Raw genomic sequence first — 26,295 nt, forward strand, 5'->3', positions numbered from 1 at the left:
ACTGAGACGTCTTTAATATCAGTTAGTAAGAGCAGTCAGGGCAGCACGGTCACCTGACATCACCCAGGAGCTCCATCTCAGACTCTACAGGCCTTGCTTAAAGGTCAAAGTTCATGACAGCACAGGCAGGAACTGACTCAACAGGTATGTGTGTTTGGCGAAAGCAGACGAGGCTCGAAGCTCAGCGGCAAATCTGCAACAGCTGATGGAGAAAAGAATCTAGCGCAACGTTGCCCTCCCCCTCACGACATCAGCCGCTTGCCTCATTGATCTCCGCCATCACCTCAGCACAGGTGTCATCGCCTACCTCCCGCAGACAGACGCCATCAGAGAATGGGAGCAGTGAAGGTAGGTGCTGAAACCTGAGATGAGGCTGATGGAGCAGCAGGCGCGGCGTCGGCGCTCTACGTCATTTAAAATGTAGACAAATGTTTTTTATACACGTCATGCAGCGTCTGAAGCTCCACCCACCCCACAGGAAAATAATCTGCACCGCTGCTTCTGCTCACGATGCTGACTCTTCATGAGCACGTACTCCGTACACTACAGTACTGCAGTATTGCAGTACTCTCAGAGCACCATGTTTTCTGTGCAGACAGCATGCTAGCACCGTGCTAGCATCGCCTAAGAAGGAGCAGACGCAAGTAATGCATTACTCTAACAAAGTAACTTTTGTAATGAAGTACATGTTTCAGAGACTGAACCAATCACAGGCTGCTCTCTGAAGGAGGTGTGTGTGACGCTGTAATGCAGCAAAGCGTGTCACCAGCTGCCTGTGACCTCACGTCCTCTTGCCCAGACGCCACATGAGTCAACCAGTGAACGGCTCAGATAGAGCACACCTGTTCCACTGCTCATTAAAAACCCGATCAGCCAATCAGGGGCCAGCAGCTCGGTGCATGTAGATACAGAATGATGAAGAACGAGCGTGACGTGGCTGCTGCTGAGATCTCTGAGCATAACGCAGGAAACACGCAGCGAGCAGCAGCTCTCAGAGGAAAGGAGGTCAGAGGTCAGGAGAGCGTGATGAAAGTGTAACCCTGTCCTGTTCTGTGATTGGCCGGTGCCTCCATCATGGACTTTTAATTTGTCCCACTGAGCGTGCTTACGCAGAGCTTTCAACGCACGGGTCCGTCCGCAGAACACGGGAGCATCACATTACTAAGGTAGGGATGGCGCTCGATACTCGATTGTGATTGGACAGAATCGGTCCTGCTTCCTGGAGCAGATTTCAGACACTCGTTCACGTCTTTATGACTCATTAACACGCGGCATCAACCTGAGACGTGCCTGAAAGCTGGACAGGAGGTTGTGACGTTTGTTGGTGGGTTTGCTTCTCAGGAGCTGCTGCTCCACGCTCCTCTGTGACCTCTGACCCCTGCTGGCTGTTTTAGAGGAGCAGAACTGCGACTGCCACCTGCAGACCTGAGCTCAGACAACCTGCACAGGAACCTCAGCCGATCCACTGTGTTGATCACATGACCTCAGGTGGGGGCTAGAACGCAGCGCGCCCTCTAACACTTTATCCTTCCTAAAACCTCAGAGGTGGTGCTGAACATGCAAAGACACAGCATGCTGCAGGTTTCTACGCCCTGCAGGGGGCAGCGTAACGAGCACCAGAGTGAAAGGAGGCGAAGAAAACATGGAGAAGAACTAACCTGGGCGCCACTGGAGGACCGGCTCGGTGAGGTTCTGCAGGCGGGCGAGCAGCAGCAGCGATCCGGCTCCCAGCAGCAGGAGGAACCACAGGGAGCAGCAGAGGGAGCAGGGCGGCTTCACGGCCGCACACAGCAGCCTCCTCCGAACGCCCAGCAGGCTCATCCTGGACAGACCACGGCGAGCACCTGAGGAGACAAACACTTCAGACGAGATCTGATAAAGACATGCAAACCTGATGCTCGCCGTGTGACTGCACGCCATCGGATGCCTCTGGGGCCGAGCTTCGGCGTTTCACTCTGAGCGCCGACGGTTCCTCTCCGTTTCCTTTAAACACCGTCACCTGCTCCACCTCCTCCAACCACACTCCTGCTGCCTTAGTACCTTTATTGTCTCTCCGGCAGCTCCACCTGCGGTATAAATGTGAAAATTTTACACCGCCTCAGGTTGTTATCAAGTACCCTCCATCACCTCACAAACATGAGTGTCGACACCGCCCGCCCAGCAGGGTGATGACCACACCCCACAGCCATTACACACACGATGGAAAGATCCACATGAAACCCCCAAACAGCTGCAGGTTGGCTGGATGCTGATAGGCTGAAACCTCCACGGAAGCTGCAGGTGAAGGCCGGGGTGGCCGTTGGAGCCATGCTGCACCTCCTGAGGAGGAGGAGGAGGTGGTCAACACAGAGGAGAGTTTCACTGTGAGTGTTTCCAATAAAATGAATCGTTCTCATCAAACACGGACATCTGCAGTAAGTCTTACATCATTGTTGACATTATTTTGTAGCTGTCCCCTCCCACAGAGGACAGAAGTCACCATGGCAATATACCTGTAGAGGTCCGCATCCCTCCATGGATACCCAACCATCACTGACCCACCACCGAGCCGCAGAGCCGGCGTTCTCCTCGGCTTCTCCAGACACTTTCAGCTCTGACACATGTGCTCAGGCTGAGCCCGCCCTCATCTCTGCAGAGCCGGGCGGCAGCGGTGGACTTGCCGGTTCTGGTGTTCTACTGCAGTGAGCGTGGGCCCACTACAGGACATGTGGCCCTCAGGCAAACCTCATGAAGTCTATTTCTGATTGTTTGGTCAGAAACGTTCACACCAGTGACCTGCTACAGGTCTTCCTCTTTGCACAAAGGAGCAGATACTGGTCCTGCTGATGGGTTAAGGCCTTCTACGGCCCAGTCCAGTAACCGTCCGTCTCCTGAAGTCTCCTCTGCGCTCCTCAGACGGTGCTGGGAGACACAGCAAACCTGACGATGGCACGTACTGATGTGCCATCCTGGAGGAGTTGAACAACCTGTGTGGCCTCTGCAGGGTCCGGGTGTCACCTCGTGCTGCCAGCTGTGACACTGACCACAGCCAAACGCAAAACCAGTGACACACTGTCAAAGGTAGTGATGGGACGTTCTGTATCGAGGCTTCGGAGCGTGTGTCGAGTAATGGAGGGGGCGTTTCCGCGAAGCGCGTATCGAGGCTTGCTTCATTTATGGGAGGAGCTGAAAATGATGACGTCCGAAGCCTCGCTGCCCGGCTGTACCACGTGACTGGTTCATGAAGTGGTTCGAACTTTGCCGCGAGATATGACAGCGATATAAACCCCTCAGACTTCATTCAAAATGTGGGTGTTTGATGGAGAGTTGCGGTTAGAGAGAGTTTGGAGACAGTTTGGAGGTTTATGAGAGTGAGGAGAGAAAGTCAGGAGAGAATGGAGCCAGCTAAGAAGAGGAGGATGTCCTCCCCTGTGTGGGAACATTTTGATTTTATTCCTCCCAACAAGGTATGTAAATTTCTACAGAAGATGTATTTTCATGATACTGATGGTGCAATACAATTTATGTTGAGCTGTCTTTACTTGTGTACAAGGTGAAGTGTTTGCTATGTGCCAGGGAGCTGGGATATAACAGCAACACCTCATCCATGCTTAGGCACTACAGAGCTTTGCATGAGAATAAGAGGAACACCGATTGTGGAGCAAGACCAGGTGAGCCATCAAATGCAATGATAATATAGGATGCAGTAATGTTACTAAATGATATAACAATATTATACAGCTGTTATAATTTACGTGTGTGATATTTATATTTGTGCTTTGTCTTTATTGTCTTTCCTCAGGAGAACAATCTCAAATAGATGAAGACCTGGTCAGCATGGTGATTGAGGACTCCCAGCCATTTAGCATTGTGGAGGACAAAGGATTCAAAAGATTTGTTAAATCATTAAATCCTAGCTATGTTCTCCCCACTAAAAAGGTCATAAAAGCAGTGAAAATTTAGTTTTTACAGAATAAAATGTGAACAGGCAGGACTGAGGCTCAAAGCCTCAGTGTGTAGCTGTCCATACCTCAACGTTACAAAAGCACAACTACTGTCCACACCCCAACCACACCTCACCTCACAGTAAATGATCATTTCCATTTCAAGCATTTCCAAATAATCATGTTCCATACTGCCACTATAAATATACACAGTATACTGCCATCACTACAATATACATGTTTTACACACTCCTTTTGTTGTTGACATTTACAGGCTGTGTGCAAAAGGCCACACTCTTCAAATTCATGCCAGCTATTATTTTTACGTCCAGTAGGTGTCCTGCTAGAGCAAATGAAGCTTCATGAAGCTTCGCGTTGGGGTGAACCAATTGGATGAAAAGCTTCAGTGCTTCATGGGGCTTCATCTGCCCATCACTAGTCAAAGGCCTCCGACAGCTCATTGGAGGTTAAATTGCTGGTTTTGTGAATGGAGTCTGGTGGAGCGTGACACTTTCACTTCCTGTCAGAATATCACAAACCTGCTCTCTCTGTGGGAACTGAGCATGTGCAATAACATGACGTTCTACTTCCTGTGACTCTTTTCCCCACGAGGATCATTTCGGCGTCCGCCCACTCACGCTCTGACCAAGAGAATGATGGAGAACATGAGGGTGATTTACGAGTGGTGGGGGAGGAAAACGAGAGCTGCTCCTGGTCCTCCAGTGCTTCCTGAAAACTCACAATCAGCTGATCGATCACTCAGACGCTCCTTTAATAACGTCTTCATTAGACTTTGGTTCTCAGGTTGCTCGCTCTCGCTGGCCTTTTAAAGCTCCTTCAGTTTATTTTCTGTTTCCACAGCATTGATCCATGCACAGCGACCTGCAGGTTATCACCACCGCCCACCAAGTGATTCAGTTTATTTTGAAAAGTCTCAACAGGATCTCCAGCTTTATTGTGAAAGGTTTATGTGGAAAATAAACAAGCGGATGGCAGAGCCATGCAATGGTTTTACCACCGTTGTTGCTAATGACGACGAGTAAAAACAGTTGCAGTTTATTTTGCGACACCACGAAACAAACGATAGACGTTTTCATATCGTTATCTGATATATATCATTATATCACACGGCCCTACTCCATCCTGACACACTCACGTCCTTCTACCCCCCTAAAAAAGCCTGAAAGTCAAATGACTGTGATCCATGTGGCAGACGAATAAAACTCCTGAAAGCTCCTGACTGTGCCGGAAACTCACTCTCGTACACGGAGTCATCTTTACCGACAGGTGGGTCCACGAACTCTGTGCTGGACCACACCTGCACCACTAGGTGGCAGCACTGCACCTGAACAAGAGAAGATACGACTTATAGGGACACGTGAAGCGCCTCCATCCTGGTTTCTATGACGATAACTGATCAAGCAGGTACACTTTGACATGACCACAGGAGGGCGCCATCACAGGACAAAAACCAATGCCATCACTGGCTGTTTACCTGCTCTGTGTGTGTGTGTGTGTGTGTGTGTGTGTGTGTGTGTGTGCGTTTGTTTTTACTGCACAGCCATCTCTCCTGCTGACTGCACACTTCCTGCTCCCATGAGGCTGAGCAGGAACATCTGTTTGCAGCATCACAGCAGGTGAGCCCATAACACACACACACACACACACACACGCACACGCGCACACACACGCGCACACACACACACACACGCGCACACACGCACGCACACACACACACACACGCACACACACACACACACTCCTGCAGTGTCTGTATCTTTTGTGCTGAGAGACTCTGTGATGGTTTCAGATGTTTTCAGCTGATCATGTGACACGCATAACTGGATCCAGCCAATCAGTCTGTTTATTTATTCCATCCATCCTCTGCTGCTGATCCAGCTCAGGGTCTATCCACAGAAGCTTCCCAGCCTCCTCCTGCTCCTCCTCCAACTCCTCCTCCTTGCACTTAGGTGTTCCTAGACCAGCTGAGAGAGATCACCTCTGCAGTGTGGCCGAGTTTATGCCCCGGCCTCCGCCCCGTGGAAAGAGCTGACCTAGGAGGCATGGAGTGGACTTCCTTAGACTTAGAAATGATTACAATGAAAATAAATCAATAAGGCCTCCCAAGGCTTCAAAACGGGTGTCGGTGCTGTGATGTCACCAATCTGTCATACTGTACAAATTAAACCAGTGTTTCCAACCTTTTGGAGCCACAGCATATGTTTCACATTACAAAAATCCCACAGCAAAAACAAAAATGCCACAAAAAGCACATTGATCATTTCCCCCGCACTCCAGGCAGAGCAGAGTTGGCTCGGTTTGTCCCCAGCAGTGTTGGGTAAGTTACTTTAAAATAGTAACTTAGTTACATTACTAGTTGCTTCTCTCAAAAGTAACTCAGTTACTTCAAGTTACTCGTTACTTTCAGAGTAACTAGTTACTAGGGAAAGTAACTTTGGTTTTACTCAGACTTCTCTTGTTAATGTGTTGCTTCCATAACTTTGCAGTCTTCTAGCTTGCTTACTTGCCACAGTGCACTGTGCCACCGACCAATAGAAAGGAAAAGATAATGTGCACATTTCCACGAGAGAAATCCCACGCCTGGACCGTCATTGACTGCTGCCATGATTCTAGCCTACGTCACAGCGTCATGTGCACCTTTTACATCCAACACAAAAACTGCAGTCGTGGTGCTTTGATTGTACTCAGAAATTCTTCCTTCTGAGTAGGAAGATGTAGGTAACACCAGACTGCAGATGAGCTGCAAACAGGGCTGGACTGGGACAGAAAATCGTCCCGGACATTTTGACTAGAGACCGGCCGCCATTATAGGAAAACTCATAAAGCCTTTGAATGAAAACAAACACTGTTGTGACAGTGATGATCACTGTTCTGATGGTATATATGCATCAATCTATCAATCGTTTGTTGTAAGATTCAGATAATTATTTAATAAAAGCGAGACATTTTAAATGAGAATAAGAAAGAAAAGTATTTCTTTGTGCCCCCCTCTCCCTGTTAATGCCCTACATGCCCCCTGGCCACACTTTGCTAGACCCGCCCCTGCACAGTTACCAGCTGTCAGCTACCTAAAAAAGGATCCTGGTGTTATTTGTCTCTCAGAAACAGTTCATAACTTCAACTCATCCATGTCACCTAAAAGGTAAACCTGTTTCTCCATCACCTGTTCAGCTCTGATGATTCAGTAAGGACATCTCCTGGTTTCATCTTCATGTTTCCCTCTCACCACATATCCAAACCCACATCATGACCAGCAGCTTTACAGCTGTGGCTCCAGCAAACATCAGCTGATACTAGAAATTAATATTAAATACATTCTAACAACAGCTGATCAAGCTTAAACATGCTGCTGCTGTTTAGCGCGACATCGGCTGGTTTCCTCTTTCTGGCGCAAAGTGGGCGATAAATAAACAAGAGAGACGATCAGCTGATCACTGATCAGTTTCATGATTGAAGTAGAAACAGGAGAGGGAGGGGGGAGGATGAGAGAAGAAGAGGCAGCTGTGCAGCAAAGACACAGAATAACTGCAGCTTTGTGCCTTTTTGTAGCTGAATTACGGGACAAACTGTTCCTTTTCACCTCAATAAGAAACGCGTAATATTTTCTCTGAATACCAGACGGGACGGTTGGCAACTCTAATAACTTATGAACAAAATAAAGTTCAACATCATTAACTTCATAGCACCACCCAGCTGTATAGAAACTCCATCATGCTAGCTAGCACGCAGTACGGAGAAAGTCAGACTAACGAAAATAAACTCCACCTAAACTTGGTTCATATCTGACCCAGAGAGACTGCAGGTCATAACTTCTGAAGTTCAGTTCACCTGACACTCTCGGACCGGCGGCCGCCTCGGGTCTCTCTTCCTCCTGCCTCCCTTTTCCTTCATCCACCTGCTGGCCTCCACCACTTGCTAATGTTATTGAATCTGTGGAAGCTCCGCGATGCCACCACACGAAGTAACGAGTAACGACCCTATCTGAATCCCAGTAACAAGTAATGCGCTCCTGGTTTTGGCATAATAACTAGTTACCGTGCTCGTTACCACAATAATAACGTAGTTACTGTAACGCGTTACTTAATAACGCGTTAGTCCCAACACTGGTCCCCAGTTTACCTTTTTTGCTTCCTTCTGACCACTGCTCATGCTGGGCCTCCACCTGGGTCGGAGTTTCCTCCAGGACCAGGTCACACTGACTACTTTTCTGACTATTGTCATTTCTTCGTCGTCGTCTTCTGTCTTACTGGCAGTTGGCGACCCACTGAATTAGAGCAGGTAGTTGTACTGCCCTCTAGTGGAAGAGAATGTCATTGTTCTGCCCGTTACTCACGCTAATTACGGCGGTCCGTTTGGTACTGGGCTGCGAGAGTTGAGGCTCGGGTTTGAAATTTATGGTTTTCACGGTTTTATCGGGTTTTTTAATCGTTTTTATCGTTAACTCTGTTTCCCTGGGTCTTTTCCTTGTGTGTTATGAATAAATCTTCTGTTTTTGGTACTGGTTTTATTTTGTTGTATTTATCTGCGACACCTTAAAAGCCGGTCCCGTGGCCCAGTGGTTGGGAAACACTGTATTAAACTATATTATATCAAATCACAGAAGGGCTGCAACAATTGACTGAGTATTTCGAATAATTTAATTAGGAAAAATTTGACAAATTTTTTGCGTCAATGTTTCGTTTAAGGCACGGCTCTGTAGTGTGCTATCGTCACCATGGAAACGGTTACCATGGTAAATCTTAATACTGAACTGAGGCCTCAGTTACACAGGTGACTGCCTGGCAACCGTTGCTAGGGAAGCATGTACTCATCAAGTGGTCGGTTGGTGGAGCTGCACCAAAACCTCGTAACCAGAAACAGAGACCGTCAAAGTAAAAGTCTTGCCTTTGGAAATATGTTGGTTTAAGCAGTGCAGCACAGCTTTTACTTTGAAGGTGTCGGTTTTCACAGTTTCGCCGCAGCTCGGAGAGTAAATGGCGAGTGAATCACTCCCGTCTCCAACAGTCTGATTTATAACAAAGGAAACGAAGACCACCACGTTGATTTTATCATCGCTCTCAAAGCAGTGGCTGTGATCTGTTTGCGGTAAGGACGGTTTTCAGCCGCAGGCGGATCGACCTCGACGTCTGAGATCACCGCTGAGACGCTTTGTTCTGTTTTCTGAAGTTTTACAGCAGAAACTTTTGTTCCTCTAATAATAATAAATGTGTTATTAAGGTTTCTATTAGCGACGACTGGCTGATGATTTATAGCATCACGCTGCAGCAGCTCATTCTGCTGAAACGAGGATAAACAGCCTGCATTTAAATAAAACAGGGCGGCTGAGAACAAGACGCTGCGTGCAGAAAGAATCCAGCCAGGCTGATTTGAGTGTTTGTTGGCAGGATTAAAGAAAAACCATCAGGCTGCATCTAATGAAGCATGAAATACTGAGAACAAATAATCAGGTTTCTGAGTATTTTCCCCCAAACAGGTCGCAGTCCCAACTGAAGATTCATTTAGTCAGAAAACCAAGAACACGGCAGGAAACTCAGAGGAACGAGTCACAACGAAGAGTCGAGAGGACGACCCCTCCTCACGTCCTTGTCGAGTCAAACTCTGGGCCTCCAGCTGACCGCTCGGCAAGGACGCTTCAATCCTGCCGCGCCCGGATTAACATGACGGCAGGAGATGGATACCCTGCAGTGTGATGGCAGAGCTCCACGCCGTACACCACAATCACACCTCCCTGAGCGACATCATCAACACTCTGAAACAGGAAACGCCCGCTGTCATCGAACCGCCACAGACGTTTTGAGCTGCGTCAATATTGTGACTGCAGCGCTCACAGATTATTGACACGCTGAAGGAAACCACGGAACAAACGAGAGCAAACAATCAGGGTAAACTGCAACAGGAGAACTCACGCTAACTGCACTGAGGGAGAAACTACAGAGAAAACATGAATAAAGTGTGACACAGTACAAGCACCGAGTCTGCTGGTCTGGGCTCGTGTTCCTCCACAGCTGCAGGACGAGTCCCACCAACAGCTGAAAGTTACAGGAACATGTTTGCAGAAGATTTCCTCACTTTTCTTCAAACTTTTGTTCTCCTAGTATCTGAAAGTAAAGTGTTTTAAGAACAAATACATGTGCTGACTTTGTCGTTGCGGTGCTCTCCAGCAGGACCGGGAGAGTATCCTGAGTTATTCACATGGTTCCTACAGGAATCATTCAGCAGCCTCGTACCTGCAGGACGTGTTCACACGCCGGTTTGGTTGAAGTCAAAGCTAATGAGACAGCAGCCTGAACACTTATGTACAGTTGGTACATAAAATGAGAGCTTGTGCAGGCGGCGGCTGCCCAGGAGGGCAAAGAAAGCCGATAAAGGAGTCATTTTTAACAGTAAGCAGCTCACCGAGAAATTCCACCTCTGTGTAGCTGCACCACAGACGCTGAGACAGCCTCCATCATCACGGTTACAGTCGGTCTTTCGCTCTGCTTTGTGTGCAGATACAAAGACAGAAAATGGGCTGCGTGAGCGAGGCTGCAGCAGCTCGCTCAGACCGTTTAGTGCTAATTGTTCAGAGTTCAGGATGAGGCCAAGGACGGCGTGCGGGCTGAGAAACGAGCCAGAGCTCGGGGACAAAGAGTCCCACGCTGCCCCTGAAATGAAGGTGACCCGAGCTGGAAAGCGAGCGGAGGCACGAGTGGTGTTTCTGCAGCTTGTTTGATACTGTGGACTTTCCACTGTGCTTCCCTGATCTCTGAGTTCAGCTCCTCACACTCAGCAGCAGCACAGCGCTCGACACACAGCAGGAGTTTCTGTGCCGCTGCCGCGTACGTGGACGTTAACTGATCATCCTCGCGGCCCAAATCAGTTTTCTACTTCCTGCCTTCTCGACTCCGTCCGCTGTTTTCGGCACAGCGGGTGTCACCACGAAACGAGATTAACTGACGGTGTTTAACGCAGACAGATCACCATGGTAACTGACGATGGTCTGACCTGTTTGTATGTTTATCACAGTGAACATTCAGTAAAACAAACACTTCATATACTCAGTGTCTCATTGGACTGTGGGACCGAGCTGAGCAGGTGGGTCCAGTTTGAAGTCTCAGAAATAATTTACCATGTCAGCTGACATAACACTGCTTTGTTCTTCTGCAGCACTTATCTTAGTCTCACCATTTTACTCTGGGTCACCTGTTCCTCTGACACTGTCCGACTGAAGGAGGAGATGAAAAGGATTCAAACACCTCGTTTAATGGGAGCACACTGAGGTTAGTTATGGAGTTCCACAGGGTTCAGTGCTAGGACCAATTCTGTTTACATTATACATGCTTCCCTTAGGCAGCATCATTAGAAGACATAGCATACATTTTCACTGCTATGCAGATGACACCCAGCTCTATCTGTCCATGAAGCCAGATAACACACACCAATGAGTTAAACTGCAGGAATGTCTTAAAGACATAAAGACCTGGATGGCCGCTAACCTTCTGCTTCTTCATTCAGATCAAACTGAGGTTATTGTACTCGGCCCTGAAAAGCTTAGAAATATGGTATCTAACCAGATTCTTCCTCTGGATGGCATTACCTTGGCCTCCAGTAACACTGTGAGGAACCTTGGAGTCATTTTTGACCAGGACATGTCCTTCAACGCACATATTAAACAAATATGTAAGACTGCTTTCTTCCATTTGTGCAACATCTCTAAAATTAGAAATATCCTGTCTCAGAGTGACGCTGAAAAACTAGTTCATGCATTTATTACTTCCAGGCTGGACGACTGTAATTCATTATTATCAGGATGTCCAAAAAACTCCCTGAAAAGCCTTCAGCTGATCCAAAATGCTGCAGCAAGAGTCCTGACAGGGACTAGAAAGAGAGCAGATTTCTCCTGTTTTGGCTTCCTGTTAAATCCAGAATTCAAAATCTAATTCATGTTTCCATCATTTACCCAGGAATAAAAATGTAATTTTCTTGGATCTCTCCGACTTTTACTCCCTGAAAAAGAAACATACATCCCCATGGACATCTTTTACTTTAATAAAGCATCACATTTAATGAGAAATGTCAAACTGCGCCTCTGACAGGAGCATTTGTGGCGATGCAGCTTTCTGATCTTTGAATCACCTCAGCTGAAATACTCTGTCCGTCCTTACGGACGACTGCACGGAAATATGAAATAAACATAATCAGGAATATAATCTGCAAATCCGATGAGTTGATAAGCCACCTCCTCCGGCACAATAAAGGGCTTGTGTGGTCCCCTCGACGCGAGCTAGGAAGATTAATCCCTCTCATTCCGTTATGGGACTCTAATCTTATGGGATAACATATACGGAAATCTCCACCTCCGTTCACGTTTATCCGCAAGCTGCAGCACGAGGTGGACAGCAGGGTGGAGGTCCTGCGTTAAGTGTGAGGTCACTCCGGCTTATCGTCACCTTTTCCATCTGTTCCCTACGTTCTCTCCGTGCCTCTCCTGAACTCGGACGAGCTGATCAGGTCACGCGATAAATGTCATGATTTATATGATGAGTAAAAGTTGTAGGTTATCAGAAGAGAGGCACCTCTCCATCATACTAGCACACCAACCCACACCCAGAGCTGTGGACTGGTGTGGGACCCGGGGCATGGGGCGACTGCTGGAGCCAGTTTTTGTGTTTGCTTTCAATCTGGAGTCAGACCTGATCTAGACCTGGTCTCAGTCAGACTGGGTCTCAGTCGGACCCGGTCTCAGACCTGGTCTTGGTTTTGTCTGTTGTCCTGGAGTCAGACCTGATCTAGACCTGGGCCCTGTTTCAGGAAGCCGGTTTAGTGCAAACTCTGAGTAAGTATACCCTGAGTTAACGAAAACTCTGGGTTTTCGGTTTCACAAAGCGAGTTTAGATTAATTCTGAGTGAGTTACTATGACGACACACTCCGTGAAGCTAACCTGCCCCCTAGCAGGTTAGCTTCAACTAACCCTGACCTTCTCCGCCCCTTTGTCAGAAACCTGACTGTAGGAAGTGTCAGACATGGCGTGCTCCTTCCTTGAAGAGCCAGTAGATGTTGAAGCCCAAATTCTCCGCAGAGCTCTCCGCCGGGAGAGAGTGATTAGAGCGTGTTTGGACATTTTATCATTACCTGATGATTTTCTGTGTGAACGTTACCGTTTTTCAGCACAATCTATAATTTATTTGAATAACATCCTCAGGCCTAATATTGCTCATGTGACACATCGCGGACATCCTCTCAGTTCTGTACATATTATTTGTATTGCACTTCGGTTTTTTGCAAACGGGAGCTTTCTGTATAATATTGGTGACGCTGAGCACGTTTCCAAGGCTACCGTCTGTCGGGCAGTCAGGAATGTTACAGTTGCACTGAAACGTCTCCTGTACTCGTCTGTGGTGTTCCCCGGTCATAGACCCACAAGATTCATCAAAGAGGGATGCCACAAAATTGCAGGTAGCAGGATGAACGAAACTTAATTCATGATGTGGTGATATTTGAACTACTACTTAAATTTTACATTTATTCTCACGGTTCCCAGGTGTGATTGGCTGTATAGATGGCACTCACATTCCAATCATTGCTCCTTCAGTAAATGAAGGAGACTATGTGAACAGGAAGTCTTTCCACAGCATTAATGTACAGGTACATAGTTCCCTGTAGCATTTCAAACTAACAAATTATTTCATTATAGTAATGGATGCTAATTTGTGTTCTCTGCACTGTGAAGATCATATGTGATGCTGCCAACATTATCACAAATGTGGAAGCCAACTGCTCAGCCTCTGTGAGTGGTGGTGGTGGAGGACCCCCACCTGTTTTTCGGGCCTCCGCTTTTTTCCTGTTGGCTATAACGGGTCACATTTGAGCATACAGAGTAAGCAAATATGTACTTGTAATGTGCTCAGATAATTTCAATAAGTGCTTACAGAGGGGAAATTAATGTAGCCTCTAACTGCAATTGATTTACATCGGACAAACAGACCAAGCACTATGGCTCATAATACAATTACACCTTACCTGTTTGGACTATATTTTTATATTTCATTTTTACTTGCTGCCAGGAACGTTTGGGACATCACATCACAAAATCAAATGTATGAAATAAAAAATAAAATATAATAAAATAACGTGTTAAATGGGTGGAAATCCCTAGATCAATGTTTAAATTAACACTCACACATTGACTCTGTCGGCTATGTTTTGCCATGCATGCTCCCTTTCTTTTGCAGCTGAGGCTGTGTTACTTTTTTTCCGCAAAATTTGCATGTTATCAGCATATGCTGCCATCAGAATTTCGGCCTCAAGCGCTGTGAAATACATTGACCGCGCCTTCAGACAGTGGAAAAATGTCAGTCCTAGTTTTACTGGATCTCAGTGCAGCATTTGATACAGTTGACCACAACATATTACTCAAACGACTGGAGAACTGGACAGGTCTTTCAGGAACTGTACTAAACTGGTTCAAAACATACGTAGAAAACAGGAAATACTTTGTATCAATAGGTAACTTCACATCTGAGCAGACAAGTATCACATGTGGAGTTCCCCAAGGTTCCATCTTGGGACCCCTTCTGTTTAACATCTACATGCTCCCACTGGCACAGATTATAAACAACAACAAAATAAACTATCACAGCTATGCAGATGACACACAAATATATATCACAATGTCACCAGGAGCCCGAGGCCCTGTACAGGCTCTTGGTAAATGCATTGAGGAAATCAATGACTAGTTGTGCCACAATTTTCTCCAGCTAAACAAAAACAAACTGAGGTAATAGTCTTTGGCGCCAAAGAAAAACGATTACAGGTCACCAGAGAACTTCAATCTATACATCTAAAAACCACAAACCAGGCGAGAAATTTGGGTGTAGTGATGGATGCAGACCTAAACTTAGAAAAACACATTAAGACAATAACAAAATCAGCTTACTATCACCTCAAGAATATTTCAAGGATAAAAGATCTGATGTCTCAACAGGACCTGGAAAACCTGGTCCATGCATTCATCTTTAGTAGGCTTGATTACTGTAACAGCATCTTTACAGGTCTACCTAAAAAATCAGTCAGACAACTACAGCTCATTCAGAACTCTGCTGCTCGAGTCCTCACTAAGACCAAAAAAGTGGACCACATCAGTCCAGCTCTGAGGTCTTTACACTGGCTGCCTGTCCGTCAGAGGATAGACTTTAAAGTTCTGATGCTGGTCTATAAAGCTCTGAATGGTTTAGGACCAAAATACATCAATGACCTCCTGACCCAGTATGAACCTTCCAGATCCCTCAGGTCATCTGGATCCGGTCTTTTATCAGTTCCCAGAGTCAGAACCAGACACGGAGAAGCTGCATTCAGCTTTTATGCTCCTTATATCTGGAACAAACTCCCAGAAAGCCTCAGATCAGCTGAAACACTCAGTTTATTTAAATCCAGGTTGAAGACTCACCTGTTCTCAGCTGCATTTGAATAAAGCACCAAATCCACACTTTAAGCTTAAATTTCAAAACTTACATTTAACTACTGATTTTATCTACTGTTCTGATTTTATCTGTTTTGATTTTATATACTGTTGTTTGTTTGTTTGTTTGTTTGTTAATTAGTTAGTTATCGTCCCGATACCCAAAAACTCCAACCCATCTTGCCTCAATGATTACCGCCCAGTAGCACTCACCCCCATCATCACTAAGTGCTTAGAGCAGCTGGTCCTAGCACACTTCAAATCCTGTCTCCCCCCCACCCTGGACCCCCACCAATTCGCATACCGCCAGAACAGGAGCACAGAGGATGCAGTCTCCATCGCAATGCACTCTGTCCTCTCACACCTGGACAACAACAACACCTACGCCAGAATGCTGTTTATAGACTTCAGTTCAGCATTCAATACAATCCACCCCTCACAACTCATCAGGAAACTGACAGACCTGGGTATCAGTTCCCTCCCAACCGCCCCCAACATGTCCGGCTGGATAACCGCTGCTCATCTACCATCACAATGAACACCGGTGTACCACAAGGCTGTGTGATGAGCCCTTTCCTCTACTCCCTCTTCACCCACGACTGCAGACCTGCTGATGGTTCCAACACCATCATTAAGTTTGCAGATGACACCACGGTGATTGGCCTCATCAGTGACAACGATGAGGCCGCCTACAGGGAGGAGGTGGATCGTCTGGCTGAGTGGTGCGACAGAAACAACCTGCTGCTTAACACCGAGAAGACCAAGGAGCTCATCGTGGACTACAGGAGGAATGCTGACCCACATCCACCCATCCACATTAAGGGGACGGCTGTGGAGCGTGTGAGCAGCTTCAAGTTCCTGGGAGTCCACATCTCCGAGGATCTCACCTGGACGACCAACTGCTCCAAGCTGGTCAAGAAGGCTCACCAGCGCCTCTTCTTCTTGAGGACTCTGAGGAAGAACCACCTGTCCTCAGACATCCTGGTGAACTTCTATCGCTGCACCATCGAGAGCATCCTGACCAACTGTATAACAGTCTGGTACGGGAACTGCTCTGCCTCGGACCGGAAGGCGTTGCAGAGGGTCGTGAAAACTGCCCAGCGCATCGCCGGAGCACCACTTCCTGCCATAAAAGACATCTACAGGAAGCGGTGTCTGAAAAGGGCTGGGAAAATCATCAAAGACCCCAATCACCCATCACATGGACTCTTCACCCTCCTGCCCTCTGGGAGGCACTACAGGAGCCTCCGGACTAAGACCACCAGGTACCGGAACAGCTTCTTCCCCACAGCTGTCAGACTCCTGAACTCTGCCTCCTGACATCTGACCCAAGTTAAACTCATGGACTGAACATACACACACCCACAATGGACAACTGTACCCTCAAACACACAATAATAACATGGAGTGAACCACCACTCACAACCACCAGCACTTTATATAGCCTCTGTAGAAACTATCTACACCCTCACTTATCTTAACTGCACTACTGTATAGCTCTGTGTAAACAATCATTCTGTACATTCGATAATCTTTAATCCTACAACTGTTTACAACTTGCATAGTTCCCATTTCTGTATAGCTGTATATCCCAGATTCTGTAAAGTTATTTATTTCATATTCTGTATAGTTTTTCATATTTATATCCTGTTCATATCCTGTACATAGCTTGTACTCACTACAGCCTGTACATACTTATAGTTATAGAATATTCACAACATACTTCATACCGTGTACATTATAACATACCATAATAGACCCATTTCTGTAATATACTCACATATCTATATTATTGCTAATATATATTGTAATATATCTATATCACTAAAGCACTTCTGGATGGATGCAAACTGCATTTCGTTGCCCTGTACCTGTGCATGTGCAATGACAATAAAGTTGAATTCTATTCTATTCTATTCTATTATTTGCTTGTTTTATTCAATTTTAAATCATGCTTTTTATTTGTTCTTGTTTCTAATGTCTCTGTAAAGCACTTTGAATCACCTTGTTGTTGAATTGTGCTATACAAATAAACTTGCCTTGCCTTGCCTTCTTTCCCTCCGTCTCCATGGTGACTCGCTTAATCTGTGCTCCACTAATCAGGGCTTTATGTATCCTCGTGCGCGCGCTTCACTTGGGGTTAAAGCAACTCCGCGTTGACTGAACTAATTGTTATCAGCCTTTCTGAAACAGAATATTCCGAGTTGGACAGTTCGGGGTTACTCAACCCTGAGTATCGTTTTTCACTCTGAGTTTTCTAAACCGGCTTCCTGAAATAGGGCCCAGGTCTCAGTCAGACCCAGTCTCAGTCGGACCCGGTCTCAGACCTGGTCTTGGTTTTGTCGGTTGTCCTGGAGTCAGACCCGATCCTGGACTTTGGGGCTAGTTTAGTTCTCTGCTTTAAATCTTGTTTTGGACTTTGGACCTGTAGCTGGACATTGACCCAGATACTGAACTGGTTTTGGATGTGGTTTGGGCCATGTACTTGGAGATGGGACTGCTCTCTCAAACCTGGAGTTGGTCATTTGGACTTTAAACCAGTGGGTCTGTTGGTGATGGATAAATACTTTCCCCGAGTTTCTAACTTGATTAAACAGCTACCAGCACAGGGACTTTTTGGAGGCTTTTTTCCTGCTGCGAGTGGAGCAGACAGAAGAAGCTGGAGGTGGAGCTCCTATAAATGTGTGATCGTGGCTTTAAGCTTACCCAGGTTAATTCTCTGGGGTGTTTCTGAGTCTAAATAAATCCATACAAGCCCGGCTCATTCCCACAGCAGTGGGTCACAGCAGTCTGGCTCCAGCGAGCCAAATGAATAATGAAACACGCTGAAAGGCAGAACTAAACAAGCTGCTGAGCAGCAGCGTCGCTTTGTTCTCATCATTAATGTCACTAATCCTCTGAGCCCGCCGGCTGCACAGCTACTCTTAATCACTGGCGATCCAGAGACCGCCGCCCCCGATATCTGGAGGCGGTTTCTCACCCGCCAGTTAGAGCGAATTATTAACTAGAATGACCTCTGATGACCGGCTCAAACTTTCCACACAAAGGACTCATTCAGACCCACAGAGCCCTGTCCGACACACGGGCAGGTGGAGAGGACAGGTGGAGCAGACAGGTGGTCAAAAGTGCTTCAGATACACAAACAAGCAAAACACACTGAGGAGAAAACCTTACCCAGCTCCTCACCTCCACCTTTAACATAAAATCAACACTTAAAAACAGGGTGAGAACAAACCTCCACCTTCATCCTTATATTTCATTGTGTTAGCAATAGGCTAAGATGTTAGCTCTGAGCTAATAATCAGAGCAGTGAAATGAAGCAGTGCTTAAACACCTGCACAGGTGTGCGGACACCAGCCTGTGAGAAACGAACACTGCTGCTGATGTTTACAGCATTTCAGCACTCGTGCCGTCAGGCAGGAAAGCAGAACGAAAATGGAAGCACGATAAGCTCCACGTTTCTTACCAAGTGTTTAGAGATTGTCTAAATAACTATCAGCGCACCATCAAGGTAGAAAGAGCAAATTATTTCTCCAAGATAATCTCTGGTAATCCTAAAGTTCTATTCAACACAATCAACTCTGTCCTGCGCCACTGCAGCCATATCTGAGACAGCCTCACACGAAAGTTCTTTACTGAAAACATTGATGATATCCGAGCACATATCCCGCTCCCATCCCAAGACCCCTCTGAACCACCTGCATGTTCATTCCTTTTCTCCGAATTTAAACCAGTTTCATTACCCCATCTCACTGATATAATAATGCACATGAAACGTGCCCCTTGGATGTGTTACCTACACCATTTCTCAGAGATGTGCTGAAGACAGTCGGCCCTAACATCCTCGTTATTGTAAATAGCAGCATCTCAAATGGGACTGTTCCTCATTCGTTTAAACAAGCTGTTGTTCAGCCGCTTCTAAAAAACCTGGTTCAGACCCGTCAGTTCTTGGTATTTTCAGACCAATCTCTAAGCTGCCATTGTTGTCTAAGGTTCTTGAGAAAGTCGTCCTCCACCAACTTTCCTCATTCTTAGACACACTAATATTCTGGACAAATATCAGTGTGGTTTCAGAGCCTTCCACAGCACAGAGTCTCTACTGAAGGTGTTCAATGATGTGCTTCTAGCTGGTGACTCTGGAAAAAGCACAGTTGTCATCCTTCTAGACCTGAGCGCAGCCTTTGACACTGTCGACCACACAATCCTGTTAAACCGTCTACAGACGTGTCTGCATTCGAGGCTCTGCTCTAACATGGTTTGCCTCTTACCTGGAGAGCTGATCCTACTCTGTGATGCTGGGTAACAAATACTCCTCCCAGCTACTCTCACCTGTGGAATACCTCAGGGCTCTATTCTGGGCCCGGCCTTGTTCTCCTTATACATGCTCGCATTAGGCTCCATTTTTCAGAAACACCAGATCTCCTGTCACTCCGATGCAGACGATGCACATTTCTACCTCTCTCTAAAACCAGGTGCTGACAGTACGCTGCAGAAAGTCTCAGAGTGTCTTAGCGACATACATTGCTGGATGTCTCTGAACTTTCTCAAATTAAATCACGACAAAACCGACATGATAATCTTCGGTAAGCAGGACTCTGTTAGTCTCATAAGAAACGATTTGGGCCCATTATCAGCTCGTGTACATCCCCACGTAAAAAATCTTGGTTTCATGCTTTCCTATCGTCACGTCTTGACTACTGTAAGTCTCTCTATTTAGGCATCTGTCACTCAAGCCTGACCCGCCTGCAACTTGTTCAAAATGCAGCCGCAAGGCTCCTGACGGGTACCAGAAACAGAGACTATTACTGCGATACTCGCATCTCTACATTGACTACCAGTTAAATATAGAATTGATTTTAAGGTTTTATTATTTGTTTTTAAAGCTCTCCATGGTTTGGCTCCAGGTTACATTTCAGATCTTCTTAGCTTGCACCGACCCACTCGATCTCTGCGCTCCTCCAGTCAGATGCTGTTATCAGTTCCACGCTCCCAGTTCAAATCTAGAGGGGACAGGGCTTTCTCCATTGCCGCCGAGACTCTGGAACAGCCTTCCCCCTTTCAGTAAATCCTCTTCATCCTTGGAAGTCTTCAAATCGAATCTGAAGCCCTTCCTATTTTCCAAGGCTCTCTCTGACACCTCTTTTATTCTGCGATTCTGGTCTTTTATCTCATTGGGTAATGTTTGCATGTATTTTATGTTCACGTGTGCTTGTGTGTGCTTGTGTACATTTTTGTATATGTATTTGCATATATGCATGTACACATTTTTTTACAAAACATATATGGATGTCTTACAATGTTTCTATAATGTTTTCATCTCATCTATTTTAATTCTTTTTATCATATCATCCCTCTGTTCAGCACTTTGGCCGACACTTGATGTCTTTTGAATGTGCTATATAAATAAAGATGACTTGACTCCGATGGGCGGAGAAACCCCATCACATGACAGATGAGCTGCAGGTGAACCGAGCTGACGAAGAGCTGGAGAGGTCGGGCACGAACGCTACAGTTTTATTTTAAAGAAAGACGCGGGGACCCGCTGCAGAGAGCTTCATCCAATCAGACGCTCGGACCGGAAACAGCTGGACGGTGTGAACATGGGACGATGGACAGATGTTTCCATACTTTCTAAAATAGATTAATCAGTTTAACATTGATAAACGTGAGACTCTCACACCGCCCTCAGCTGTGGGTGGTGTAGGTGTTGGTCTGAAAGCTCTCCGGTGAAGCTCAGTGCTGCCTGTGGTTAGGAGATGACTGTTCAGGACCCTGTGCCCCTGCAGAGACCGATGGAGGCGCTCTGCAGGGGCGGAGGTGTCCCTCTCCGATGTGTTATTCATGCCGGCAGCCTGGAAGAAGAGCCTCAGCATCCTGCAGCGCGGCTCTCTTCGTTAGCAGGAGGGATCGAGTTTCCTCGATGAGGCCGTCGGCTCAGATTAAAGGTGCTTATGGTAATTGAATCCTCACACGGTGAAAGTGCAGCTGAAACGAGTCGACACACGATACGACTGTTTCTGTCGGAGGAACGCACAAACACGTCCTGCTCCACTTCAAAGGAAACTGCAGCAAAGCAGCGCTCAGACCCGCCTCCAGATTAACCAACACGAACCTGGTACCACACTGTCAGTTTATCCAACACACACACACACACACACACACACACACACACACACACACACACACACACACACAACTGTATGCTATTATGCACTTGAATCAGCAGCAGCACTGATCAGTCCCTCACAGGCAGAAGGACGAGAAAACCAAGCGAACCACCTTGATGAGACAGAGACGTTTGTGACGTCCACAGACTCAGGATCAGAAACTCTTAGAAATGGAGCCACGCTTGCAAACATAATAGAATAGAATAGAGCGAGACGCACAACTGTGGAGCGAGACGCAGTAACACACGATCGATACAGGACGTTCGAGTCCAGAAGTTCCAGCAGAGGGTTACACAACAGTCACACCTGGAAGAGCAGTGGGCGGAGCCCGCGACACGACCACAGTTATTGAGACTGCAATGATCCGGTGATCTTTAAAGACGGGGACCATGTCTGCGACCAATCAGCTGCCATCATTAAAGCGACCCCGACACGTCTCTGTGACTGGATGTGGTCATGAGATCCAGTCTGTGATGAATCCACAGGTTCAGAGACTCAGTGACGCTCAGTTCCTGCAGGGGGCGATCTCCCACTGACTGGCTCTGACACAAGCTGCCCGAGAGACGCTGTGCACACCTGTTACCTGTTCAGAGACAGGTCACCTCCCACCAGGTGACCTTGTGATCCAGGTGTTGCACGCTCAGATGTTTCCCTCATCGCTCGGGGTCCCGTTTTCTCCAGTGTTATGGATCCATTAATGACAGACTCGGTCTCAGGTGAGCTCAGGTGTAAAACCTGCACACAACTCGACCTCGCCCGTGTTATTGTTCTTACTCCCAGCCCACGTCTACGTGATGTAGGGCTGGGCGATATATCGAGTTTTTAAATATATCGATATATTTTTATACGAGATAAGAGATGTGACAATATCCTTTATATCGATATAGTCTATGCTATAATTATAGTTGTGGAGCCGCAGGTTTGCCTCTCTTTCGTCCACTTTTGTCTCTACGCTGCGTTGCTCCGCCTCTCCTTCACTGACCACAACACCCCCTCCTCCCCCATCGCTTCACCTGCAGGCAGCGACAAGATGGACACGGCAAATCTCCGTTAACGAGTTACTGCGCATCGCCCCGTGCGTGGGGCTGGACGGCGTCAACGTGTTAGCTAGCTAACCACGCTAACGCCCAGAGGTGCTGCACGGCCTAAAATCCTTTCATTTTCTCAAAAGTTGACAGCGCGCCTTATGTATGAGTTCTGGTTGTGCTCACTGACCGCGAACCGCTTCTCTGTGGAACACGGCGCTCAGCAATCTGACTAAAAATGTTTGAGTACGACTTTGCTACGGAGCCGCACCGCGTTACGGCTGCCGTAGTCTGGAGCCTCGCGGAGTGATACGTACTGTGCTTCAGCGTAATATCACCGTACTGTGTGCATATAAGGACCATAAACGGCTCCTGTTCAGAGACGCGGTTACGAAGAGGATTTCAAACTCCAGGCTGTCGGTCACGCAGTAGAAGTTAAGAACAGAGCAGCTGCTTGTTGTTGTGCTCGGCGTCTGTTAGTTTACATTTTGACTGCACAGTTGTGAGCTCTTTGTTATGCACAAAACAACATTTTTTCTTTTATTTATGGAGCATGATTATTTAATAAATGCTGATAATTTATTTCTGAGTAATTGTTTCTTGTACATCTGCGCTGTGTGTTAATAAAAGTGCCTGTGTGACATCTGGGACACAGCTGTGACTAAACTCTCTGTTTGTTCTTACTTTATGGCTTAAAAATAAATATCGAGATATATATCGTATATCGCCATCCAGCTGTCACCGAAATCCAGCAGATGAAAGCTCAGGGTGGGACGCACCGGGCTGGAGAAACAAACACAGCCAGCAGCAGCACTCCCTGAACCGAGCGGTCAGATGGCGAGCGTTAACAGGTAACATCTATAAAATGATCGATCGGGGAAAACCTCAGTTTGATCTGTGACTCGTCCTAAACCCACACAGATCAGACTCGAGGTCGTGTTTATGAACGATAAATCACAGCGCTCCCTCCGCCTGCTCTGAGGTGCTCGGGTTTATTTCAGCCTCGCCGTCGCTCCGGTTTATTTTGGTTCAGTTTGTTACGGCCGAGGTCAGGTGACTCCGAGGGTCGTCGTAGGTGCAGCAGAGCTCCGTGTGCAGGTGGAGCAGCCGGGTGGCTATTTTTAGACACGAGGAGAGAAATTATTCAGCGCGATCGCAGCTTTTCATTCAACTGCTGCTGACAAAGGAGAAGAAGCAGCAGTCCTCCTCCTCCTCCTCCGCCAGCTTGACAGGTGGATCTGAGACCTGTGCAGGCTCCGCCCACAGCTGATATTGCACCCTGAAGATCAGGCGCCGCTCTTTCTCTTTGATCAGCTGCTGAGGATCCACACGGCAAACATCTCCATCTTTGTTTTCAGCAACTCCGCACGCGCTCAGTCTGCCACTGACATCACAGAAACAGACACCGCGACATCAACCGACACCCCGGCACCGCCCCCCTGCGACTGACGTCAGACGCTCAGACGAGTACACGAGAGATCAGTTCTGTTTCCCCATCAGCATCTGATCAACTTTAATCATTTTGTTGTCATGATTAAACAAATATCAACAGAGCAAACACAAAGAAATAAACTGGAATCAATTAGAGGAGCAAAAAATGTAACATCTGGATGACATAAAATAAATGAACAGAAACAAGAGAGTCTGTGTTCTTTTGATTTCTTTATCGGAAATGTTTTTCACGCTTCAGTAAAAGTAAAAGTTTGGATTTCTGGTCCTTCTTTAGGTGAAACCTAGTCAGGAAGCAGCAAACAGAGCGCCACAATAACAGTTCCAGGTGTCAAATAATGTGAGAAACGTCCACCAATCAGGGCCGCTCGAGCACAAACTACAAGCTGATCATCAAACACGGCTATCCAATTAGCTGCCCCGTTTAAAACCAGCAAAAGGAGGGGGGGGGGCTTTTTCCTTACCTGTGCCCCGGGCCCCGTTTCTCTGTATCCGCCCCTGTCCGTAACCTTTCACTGGCTCAAAAAAACGCGGTTTAATCTGCGTTAACGGGGGGGGGGGCGGAGTCAGTGTTAATGACGAAAGCACTCCAAACACACCTGCTTTACTTTCAGCTGCTCCGCGAACCCCGCCGCTCGCCGTCGGGCTGTCCGGTCTACGTCACAGTATCACCGGAGTACCGACTGAAAGTGCGCCCGCTGCCCCCGGTCCTCGCTCCGCCGGCGCTCACCTGTGTGCGGCTCAGCATGGACGCAGTCCGCGGAGTTCTGTTCCGTCGGAAAGTCTGCGGGCGTCCCTCCTCCTCCGGTACTCAGTAAACGCTCTAACGGGCGCAGAGCTGCCGGTGAGCTGCGGTGTCCGCGGGCTGAGTTCGTTAGCGGCCCCGGAGCTGAAGGACTGGACTGAGAGTGTACTGTGAACGGGAGGGCAGGGCGGCGGAGCCCGACCGGCCAGCTCCGGGAGACACGGAGGAGGTTTGGTCAGACCACCACAATAAAAGCCCGCATTCGCCAAATCCTCAAAATAAAAGCCCGCGATGGTCAGGGCTGCAGAGGTGAATCTGATGTAACGCAGACACACACCAGAGTGACGTCACAGATTTAACTGTTAGGATTGATTTTATTATCATAACAGTTAAAACTGCTGCTCGGCAGATCTGTGTTTGTGCTTCTGCTTAGTTTTTATTGTTTCCTCTAATCCTAACCGTGAGTTAGGAGACAGGAGAGCGTCCTGTTTGAAAAATTCATTTCGTTTTAATGAGTTCAGCTGTTACAGCTGGAGGTCCATTTAAACCGCGTGAAAACAATAAACTGAATGTTAGCTTTGACATTTCTGTGTCCATCTGTGCAGTCACACACAGTAAGAGAATTTTATGCAATGACACATGAACAGTTATGTCATTGATGCTCAGCACATTAATGTGAGCCCAGTGTTATTACTGCACGGTGTTCCAGTGTTTGTAACAGAGCACAAATACAGTCAATAAAACAACAGGTTTACAGTTATTCATGAAGACACGTGAAAAAGCTGCTCCCTCCTTTAGCTCGCTCGGTGTTTTTCCCTGTAGTGTGACTGTGTGCAGGTGTCTGTGACAAAAATAACACTTTAGAAAAATCGATGAAGATCTGAGCAGGTTTATGATGCTTTTATTTACCAGCAGGACAGGAAGCAGAGACTCTTATTATTGTTAAATTGACTGTAGAGCAGCCGTGTGTGTGTGTGTGTGTGTGTGTGTGTGTGTGTGTGTGTGTGTGTGTGTGCGCACCTCCTCCTCTCCCCTGCTCCTCCTGTCCTTGCTGTTTACCAGCTCTCTTCCTCCTCCTCTCTGGGGACCTCCGCCTCAGCGCTGCCTGCTGACTCGGTGTGTGAATGTGTATATTCCAAGAAACCGGAAAGACGAAGGAACAAGCTGCACAACAGGACCGAGTCCACCTTTACCTGTGATCTGTCTCAGGTGCGGAGGTCATGTGACCTGTTTACGAGACACGAGAGCAGCAGCAGGACCTCGATGTCACAGAGGCTGACCCCGGGAGCCCCGCCCTGAGAGGAGAGCGTGTTTAGTTTTGCCTGCTGTGAGTCGCTTTCTATCCTTTCAGTGATATTTAAGGTTATTCAGTTTAACCACGATGCCTCCTCAGCACCTCCCAGCTGACGTGCAGCTTCCTCCTGGGTGGAGGTGCCAGGGCAGACCCAGCTCAGCTGTGCTTATTTTTAGGCTGCGGTGCCTCGACCTGTGACCTCTAACCTCCCAGGTGTGAGGTGTTTACAGCCA

General features: G+C 47.2%; 1 protein-coding gene and 1 long non-coding RNA gene across 6 annotated transcripts in view; one reads left to right on the forward strand and one right to left on the reverse strand.

Annotated features, from left to right (window-relative positions):
• LOC113024999 (carbohydrate sulfotransferase 8-like) overlaps nt 1–25,918 on the reverse strand; it is a 44,225-nt gene extending 18,307 nt beyond the window's left edge. Inside the window, exons 1-2 of one of the 5 annotated variants that reach the window (XM_080304032.1) lie at nt 25,789–25,918; nt 1,659–1,844 (exon numbers count right to left, since the gene is read on the reverse strand). In XM_080304032.1, coding sequence (XP_080160158.1) covers nt 1,659–1,821 — 163 coding nt within the window. In that variant the 5' untranslated portion in view covers nt 1,822–1,844; nt 25,789–25,918. Of the gene's footprint in view, nt 1–1,658; nt 1,845–24,622; nt 25,026–25,788 lie in introns of those variants that run through there. The other 4 variants (XM_026172314.2, XM_026172313.2, XM_080304031.1 and 1 more) reach the window with 4 other exon arrangements.
• LOC145429902 (uncharacterized) lies at nt 2,802–3,970 on the forward strand. The gene is made up of 3 exons (XR_013910232.1): nt 2,802–3,446; nt 3,533–3,650; nt 3,782–3,970. It is a non-coding gene; the product is annotated as an uncharacterized LOC145429902 (long non-coding RNA).
• Nucleotides 25,919–26,295: the final 377 nt, after the last annotated feature.

This window comes from Astatotilapia calliptera, chromosome 7 (genome assembly GCF_964374335.1).
Source record: "Astatotilapia calliptera chromosome 7, fAstCal68.1, whole genome shotgun sequence".
Classification (NCBI taxonomy): Eukaryota; Metazoa; Chordata; class Actinopteri; order Cichliformes; family Cichlidae; genus Astatotilapia; species Astatotilapia calliptera.